The sequence below is a fragment of the Pyrus communis genome, chromosome 15 (genome assembly GCF_041283825.1).
Source record: "Pyrus communis isolate YQ-2024b chromosome 15, ASM4128382v1, whole genome shotgun sequence".
NCBI classification, from domain to species: Eukaryota; Viridiplantae; Streptophyta; class Magnoliopsida; order Rosales; family Rosaceae; genus Pyrus; species Pyrus communis.
In genome coordinates, this window is record NC_142579.1 from 8,946,808 (window position 1) to 8,956,208 (window position 9,401).

The 9,401-nt window shown below is 33.6% G+C and overlaps 1 protein-coding gene across 1 annotated transcript; it reads right to left on the minus strand.

Moving 5' to 3' along the window:
* Positions 1-5,365: 5,365 nt before the first annotated feature.
* Positions 5,366-6,458, minus strand: LOC148690494 (uncharacterized). The gene is made up of 2 exons (XM_088684928.1): positions 6,123-6,458; positions 5,366-6,044 (listed from the first exon to the last, which is right to left on the minus strand). Exons 1-2 carry the CDS (start codon positions 6,456-6,458, stop codon positions 5,532-5,534), a joined length of 849 nt encoding a protein of 282 aa, XP_088541054.1. The 3' UTR covers positions 5,366-5,531.
* Between the last annotated feature and the right edge of the window lie 2,943 nt (positions 6,459-9,401).

Here is a 9,401-nt window from a genome sequence, read left to right on the forward strand (position 1 = left end):
TGTGTATAAAACATTATGTCACAAACATGTATTTATAGACAGCAAAGTACCCATTCATCGAGCCCTTTCATTTTAGTTGAAGATACACAACTCTTCTTAATAGTGTTTACCCAAAAGATATGTCTTCTATTTAATATTTTCAAAAAATAAATTTTGATTATTTATATATATATTTTTAATTCTACTCATACAATTTCAGTAAGTATCATGTCTTTTAACTAAAAGTTGTAACCATTCAACTAATTACATTTGCTGTGTACTGTAGCACCCTTTATCATACACACACATGCTGCACAATGCAACACCAAATCATATATATATATATATATATTCTTGAAATATTCAACAATCCTTCCCTATTTTAAGAATATATAATAAATGGTATTACAATACTTTTCTCTTTTAAATTAATCACAAGCATACCGATATAATCATGCATCTAATAAAGGCGTTTTTCGAATTAAACCTTTAATTAGTGTAAGTAATTCAAAGTTATAACGAATGCGATGGTGACCTAAGTTTAAACCACCTATTCTTATGTTAAAACCGGAATCACTACATACATGATTATATCTTTTTTCCTTAAAGAAATTTCTGAACTAATTAAGCATTATTATGGTCTTGTGCTTCATCCTGGTTTCATAAACATTTACAAGAGAAAACCCAACTCTTGGCAGAAGCAGCACCACTTCTTATATTCATATAGGTGAGGTTCCTGCCCATGTCCCTGCTACTATAGACATAACTACAAATAACCTCATTAAGAGATAAAACTTATCCTCCTAAACGTAGCAGACTTGCACTGATCATCCTGGAATGAGCTATATATTAATTTTTAGTGCTTTTACAACCACTTATCAATAACTTGTTATTACCCATTAAACTTTTAAACTAGTGATGTTCTAGAGAAAGTCGGGTTACCATTATCGGTGGCTAATTTTCAGTAAAGGGTTTTAACCCCATTCCACTAGATGTACTAACTACCAAAACTCTTGAAAGTGCTTTCGTTAACGGATATGCCAAGTTATTACTTGATTTAACATAAACAATATTAATAACTCCATCAATTATTAATTGCTTGACATATTCATGTCTCAAGCTAATATGTCTAGACTTTCCATTGTATACCTTATTGTATGCTCTAGACAAAGTAGCCTTACTATCACAGTATAAAGAAATGGATGGCATTGGTTGTGGCCACAACTCTATTTCCAATAACAAATTTCTAATCCATTCCGCTTCTTTACCTACTGCCGCTAATGCTATAAATTCAGATTCCATAGTTGAATGTGCTATACATGTTTGCTTCTTCGAAGCTCAAGATATTGCTCCTCCGGCAATTGCAAAAATCCACCTTGATGTAGACTTATTATCATTAGCACTTGTTATCCAACTTGCATCTGAATATCTTTCAAGTACTGCTGGAAACTCATAGTAAGTTAAACTCAGGTTTATAGTTATTTTAAGATAACCAAAAATTCTATTTATTGCTTTCCAATGAGCAGTACTTGGATGACTAGTGTATCTAGAAAGTTTGCTTACTCCAAATGCGATATCTAGCCTGGTACAATGCATGGCATACATTAAACTTCCGATTACACTAGCATACTCAAGCTATGCAACGGACCTACCAGAATTATTAAGCAAAGTTGCTAGGGTCATAAGGGGTATTTGCTTCTTTTATTTGTAGATGCTTAAACTTAAAAAGCAATTTTTCTATGTAATGTGACTGACACAAAGCGTAACCCCTATTATGTTTCCTAACTTTAATTCCCAAGATAGTATATTCAAGTCTTTCATCTTAAATTTTGAATTTAGATACTCTTTAGTTTCAGATACACCTTTCATGTTTGTACCAAAAATTAGCTAGTCATCGACATATAAACATATAACAACACCATAATCATTTGTGAATTTAGAGTATATGCATTTATCAACACTGTTATGTCTAAATCCATATGATAAAATGACAAAATCAAACTTTTCATGCCATTGTTTTGGTGCTTGCTTCAATCCATATAATGACTTTACTAATTTACAAACCTTCTTTTCATTCCCAGGGAGAACAAACCCTTCTGGTTGTTCCATATAGACTTCTTCATCTAAATCACCATTTAAAAAAGTCGTTTTCACATCCATTTGATGCACATGCAAATTATATAAAGATGTCAATGCAAACAATATTCTAATTGATGTGAGCCTAGCTACTGGTGCATACATATCAAAATAGTCTATTCCCTTTTTTTGCTTAAAACCTTTGGCAACCAGCCTAACTTTAAATGTCTGAATAGACCAATCTGTATTGTATTTTCTTCTAAATACCCACTTACAACCTATTGCTTTTGATCATTGAGGCAAGTCTACTAAAACCCATGTCTGATTAGATATCAATGATTCAAATTCATCATCTATAGCCTCTTTCCAGAAAGCTGCATCTCTTAAAGTCATTGCTTCGCTTAGACTTTTAGGATCATCTTCAACATTCAACAATATGGGTATTTTTTTAAGAACCTGTGTTCTATTTCCTTCAACTAAAAATACAATAGATTGAGATGAAATAAAATCAGAGCCTAGAGTCTTTTCTTTTCTTACTCTTTGGCTTTTCCTTGGTTCATTAACAGTTTCAAATTGTTTTCTTTTCTCACCTTGAGAATGACTACTAGCCGGATTAGAGAAAAGTGTTTGATCATTCTCTTTTCCAGACATTGAGTAATCGTTATAGAATTTATTTTCTATAAATTCGACATCTCTAGACTCAACTATTGTATTTGAGTCTAAATTAAGCAATCTATATGCCTTTGAATTTTCTGCATATCCTACAAATATGCTTTTAATTCCTCTTGGACCCAACTTGGATCTCTTAGGGTCCAGTGCCTTGTAAAAAGCTACACAACCCCATACTCTCAAATATGACAAATTTAGTTTTCTTCGTTTCCAAATTTCATATGGTGACACATATGTCTTTGTAGATGTAATTCTATTGTGTATATGGCATGCAATAAACAATGCTTCACCCCATAAATATTTTGGAGTACTAGCATTAATTATCATAGAATTAATCATTTCGGTGAGTGTCCTATTTTTTCTTTTTGCCAAACCATTTTGTTGTGGTGTATGGTGCAGTTCTTTGATGTATAACACTATGCTCTTCACAAAAAATATCAAATTCATATGAAAAATATTCACCACCTCTATCACAACGAATGCATTTAATTTTCCTTCCTTTTTGGTTTTCAACTTCAGCTTTATAGCGCTTAAAACACTCAAAGGCTTCATCTTTATTACACAATAAATAAACATAAGTGAACTTAGAACAATCATCTATAAATGTGATAAAATATCTTTTTCCTCCTCTTGTTAAAACACCATTAAATTCATATATGTCAGAATGTATTAAGTCTAATAAATTTGTATTTCTTTCAGCAGTTGGAATATGTTTCTTAGTCATTTTCGCTTGAATACATGTTTCACATTTATCATTATAATCATCATTACAAGCAATTAAACCAAGTGTGCGCATGTATTTTAAAGATCTAAAATTTATATATGCTAAACGTAAATGCCATAAATGAGAGGAAGATTCAACAATATAAGCAGAAGAATTCACTTTATTATTAATACTTAGTTTGAACATCCCATCACAAGAGTACCCCTTCCCAACAAACATTCCATTTTTCAACATTATTAACTTGTCGGACTCTAGAACAGTCTTTATACCGTTCTTACATAATAAATTTGCAGACACAAGATTTTTTCTAATTTCTGGAACATGCAGTACATTAAGCAACATTAATTTCTTCTCAGAAGTAAACTGAAGTTCAACGGTTCATTTTCTTATAACTTTGGTAGAATTATGATTCCCTATTAAAGCCTCTTGATTGTTCGTTGATGCTTCATATGTCATGAATTGTGCCTTGTCATTGCACACATGTATAATAGTTCCTGAGTCGAGCCACCAATCAGAGGATTTTATTGCTGTTGCCATATTCAGTTCGGTAATCATGCCAATATGCATCATTGATACCATTGCAACAATGTTATCAATTCCAGAGTTTTGCACCATATTTGCATTATTGGTCTTATTGACATATTCCTCACTTGCTTTTCTGTGTCTACAATCACGAATGTGATGACCTTTCTTTCCACAATGGTAGCAGACCATTTGCATTCTTTTGATTGTTGTTGGAATTGATCTTCTTAAACTTCCATTTGTCAAATTTGACTTTGAAGTTCTTTTTGTATTTGTTTCCTTCGACAATGTGAACTTTGGAGAAATCTTGATTTGCAAAATTCTTATCACGATTTCTAGTTTCTTCTTCAATTTCAATACCCTTTTGCAAATCCTCCAAACTAATATCTTCCATCATGTGTAGAAGTTTCTTTCTATAATTATTCCATGTTTGGGGTAATTTTGCCATAATAGCCACAACTATCATAGGATCCCGAATAACTATTTTAAGTTCACGAAGCTTTGAGACCAAGACCAATACTTCATGAACTTGGTCTAGGATGGGTTTGTTATCAAACATAGTGAACTCATAATATTTGAACATTAAAAATTTATCGGTACCTCTTTTCTCCGTTGTATACTTGTGTTCAAGTGCTCCCCAAATTTCCTTCGGAGATTGAATGTGTGCATACAGGTCATATAAGCGATCAGACAATGTGCCCAAGATGTGTCATCTACATACCAATTCATCTTCTTCACGTTTCTTTCGATCAACAACTATTTTGTCCGTATCTTTGTCACTTGGATCACCGATAAGCTCCAATTTCGAGTCCAACACATATATGACATTTAGAACAGTAAGCATGAAACGCATTTTGTCTTTCCATCCGATGAAGTTTGATCCATCAAATTTGTCTAGCTTGTAGACATCTTGATTGATAATCTTCAAAGCCATGTTATCGGACTTGTTCTCCTATGATGAAAATAACACTTTAAGATTGTTAATGAAAATGTAGAATTATGGAGAATAATCCAAAGATTGACTTTGAGGTACAACTTGAATCGTTTCCTTAAAGTGTTTTTTACCCCTACTCGAATGAGTTTGCTAAAGGGTTCTTGGCAAATCACTTCTAGTATACAACAAAGTATGGAATATTCGATTATGCAAATTGCAAAACCCACACCCCAATTCAATTTTTAGTCCCTAATTTTGGTCCTTTTAATTGTGGGTTGTTGTTCAGGGAGTTCAGGTTCTACAAACATTAGAATTGGCCTTGTTTAGAAGGACACCCCTCTAAATATTCCCCATTGCAGGAACAAGGCAAACCACATAAGAGCACATAACAAATGTTGAAAAATATATAAGTTTAATGATCATGCATATTGTTAACATTTTAGGGTTTAAACATTTAGAACTTAAACAAAGAAAATGAAATATGCATAACTTAAACATGAAATATCCGAAATCAAACATTCGTCCTGACTTAAAAAACAAATAATGTCTTGCTAAAGCAATAATGAAAACACTAGAAGTTGATAGAGTTCCCCATACTAAAACCACAAATACTAAAACCCCAAATGCTCAAAGGCTCTCCATAAACACTTTAATGAAATCTGGCTTCTGTGAGTCATCCAAGGTGGTCCAAATACCCATCAGATCGGTATCTTTCACTAACTTCATTGAAATTCTTAACACCTCATCATATGGGAGACTCATGACCTGTAGCTCAGAAGGTAGTCTAGCTTTTGCTTCTCTAAAAGTAAAACTTTCACCTAATTTCTTCATTTCAGTGACAGCTTTATTCCAACCTTCACTGATAACAGATACAATATTTGCATCACCATCATTCCTACTCCTCTTCCTCTTCCTAACAGGTTGAGAAGCACTAGATGTAGCAACTGAAGGAGATGGGGTAGGTGAAAGTGGAGGCATCTCGGAAGTCTCACAATCCTCACTTTCCAAACCCATATTTTCAATTGCATCTGCTGCTGATTCAGCAATGCTACCCATGGCTCGGTCTCTCCCAAACACCGTACATAACCGTGGATACAACGGGAATGGCTTATTTGGTTTGCAAGATGCATTGGGATGTTTCTACAATAAGAACCCAAAGAAATCAAGGTTAAGACTTTCAAAGCAACTAATTGATAAAGAATAAGAAAAAAAATTTACCTTCACCCACTCTTGTAGTATTTCATCACTATCCACAACAACACATTTTTTGTCATCATCCCAACCAAATCCAGATGTATTCATAATGTCATATGCAGACGAATACTTTTCTTTGAGACACTTCAATTTATTTTGTATATGCTTCGACTCTATATTAATGCCAAGAATTTGTTCCCTCATCTTGGAGGCAATCGTTACAAAAGTACCAGCCTTAAAAGTGCTGGTCTCACACTTAACACCATCAGCAACCATCTCCTCAAGGATGGTAAGTAGTACATCCTCCTCATGATCAATCCAATTACGTGAGGTGGCCGTATAATCTATCAAAGAAGCCATATATTACATAAGTAACACAAATAAACATAGATATAATGAATAGAAAACCACATTCATGTGTTGTTGTTTCCATTGAAATCTTTAAATTAGAAACACAATCAAATGACAATGATTAAATTTATATTAGTTGTACTAATCAATTACCAAATCAAAATTATTTGTTTGCTGTACAAATTGAAAGCCACCAAATTAACGAATGGGGTTTTGCAGAAAGGCTTCCAAGATGAGTCAAATTTCCCTAAAAATGCATAGATCTTTTACAAATTGAAAACCAATTTCATAGAAAACATATATAAATTTGGGTTTGCCCAAAGCTTAGGTTTATCAACCTCAGAGGTTTTAGCACTAGGTTTGTAGGACTGAGTACAACTACGTGGAAGAGAACAACAATAGGAATGCAAGAAGCCATAAAATCCTCAGAGGTCTTATAAAATTTAGTAACAAAAATAAACATATCAAATAAGCCATAACATCTAGATAATTCCCAATTACCATATTACAATAACAAACATCTCAATAGTCTTGATGTTACGAATTTTCAAGCCAATTACAACAACTACATTGAGTCCACATCTCAATAAAAGACAACTACAACAACTACTATATTAACCAATTTTCAAGCCCTCCTTCCTCTCCACTCATCATATATTTCTCTTGCAAGATCATCCCTCCATTGAGTCTATATCTGGCTTGACTCAACGGTTTCAATGTAGGCTAATACTTCTGGTAAATCTTCCCCTATAGGTAATTCATGAAATGCAAGCCTTGCATTTTCCTCAGGATCAACTACCATATACATTCTGATAAAATTATGAAGTAAACTACATCCGGTGATCATTCATCCCTGAATCTTGATTGGATAGTGGGAAAGACTTCGTAAGATAGCCCAACGTCGTTTGAGGAGGCCAAAACATCTCTTAATGACATTCCTAGCACGTGAGTGTTTCATATTAAAATATTCTTCATGATTCCTAGGTGCACGTGAATTGTCTTCCCACTCTTGCAAATGGTATCTAGTGCCTCTATATGGTGCCAGAAAAATTTTAGTTGTTGGCCAACAAAGGCAAGGAAAAATACTAGGTGCTTATCTATCTTACCAGTTGGGACCTTGAGGCCATTAGCTCTAGTAACAGCGTTACCAAGAACTCTCGAATCAGTAGCTGATCCCTCACAACCGGATAACACATATACGAATTTGAGGTTGTGTGTGCATACGCCTAACACATTAGTTGTTATATGACCTTTCCTTGTTCTATATCTTGGTCTATCGACATCAGGCACAGTGACCCCTATGTATGTTCCATCTAGCGCTCCTAAGCAACCCTAGACAAAAGAAAAACTTATATTAATTAGCAATTACAAATAATTATGTTATTAATGATTTTACTATGATTATTACCTTAAAGCATTTCCATCTCGATTCTGTGCAATCCTCTGGGATAGGGGTTGGTTTTGCAAACAACACATCTTGCAAACTGAGCAATGCACGTAATACTCTACGGACATATCGACTAATAGTTTCACTGGACCTAATGAATCTAACTTGCATTGACCTATTTTTGTTGTGGTGGGCTAATATGTTAACAAAAGTAGCTACTTGCTCCTCTATTATAACATGACCATCATCTACCAATCCACCACGAGTTTGTAGTAAATCACATAAAACTGCAAATGCATTCCTATCTATTCGTAGCTCCCACAAACAGTTAGTATCACTCAATCACGTGATACGATTTATTTCCTCTCTCCTAACATGAAGTCTAACAAATGTCCTCTGCTCTAAACTAGCTATTTCCCGTTGTCTCCTTTGTTGTTGTCTATACCTCAACAATTGTGCATTCATAGTAAAGACTTGTGCCATTATAATCCAAACGTTCAAAAGAACAAAGAATTGAGTCTCTTATTCATACCTTCACATGCAAAAAACACAACACATGAATGAGTGGAGCATCAACATACGCTAAATTCATTTTAGATACTTGGCCTTGGTAATAATGATAATATAATGTATAATAAAAAGCAAGGCCCAACAACCTATACAACGCAAAATAGTTCACTTGGAGGGTTTGGTTTAGACTAATGAAGTAAGTCATTGAAATTAAAAGGCAGTAATAGTATATAATGTTTATGGACGTTGCTTTCTTAGCCTGAAACCATTGAGCCATATGATCATCATGAACTCACATGCTCAGTGAGAAATATGACAACAAGGTCCCACACTTTTTGCAAGGGTAATGGTCTACTCAACAACATATCAAATTTTCTCAAACTTCAAATTCTATTCACTTTTCCATTCATCTAAAGAATTATGAACACATAAAACCGATAATAAAATTTTGAGAACTTCCACAAGAAATGGGAAGGAAGAAAATAGAAGGGAGATCGAGTGAAACCTTGAGCAATTTGAGCACGCTGTTTTTCTTTGGTTGACTCTTGATAAGCCTGTTATAGATAACAACCTTAAGTTTTTGAGAACAAACAAGATACTGATTGCATAACAAAAAAGTTGACATGAGATTTATATTCACATATCTAGCTCAATTCCTTCTGCCTGGGGTTTAAGGTTTTACGATTCATCAAATATGCACTTCTCAAAACCTAAAAAGCATTTCTAAATAATGAATAAATATAGCAACAGTAATATGGAACTATAGCAAAAGCAAAACATAAAATTTCCAAATGAATGTTCATGTTTCCCTGAGACCTCATTTGTGATGAGTCAGATATGGTTCTTGTAGAATGTTACAACCCCTTAGTTTTATGGTTAGAATTCAAAACTAAATATTAGGCTTTATAACCAAGTTAGTGGTATTTCCATACAATTTATGAATTGATTCTAAAGCCTTCTTCTTTTATAGCTTCCTCATATACATAGACAACTTTTAAATCTTCAGTGATTTACTATTTTAATCAATATTACTGTGATAAAAAGATATTGGTCGA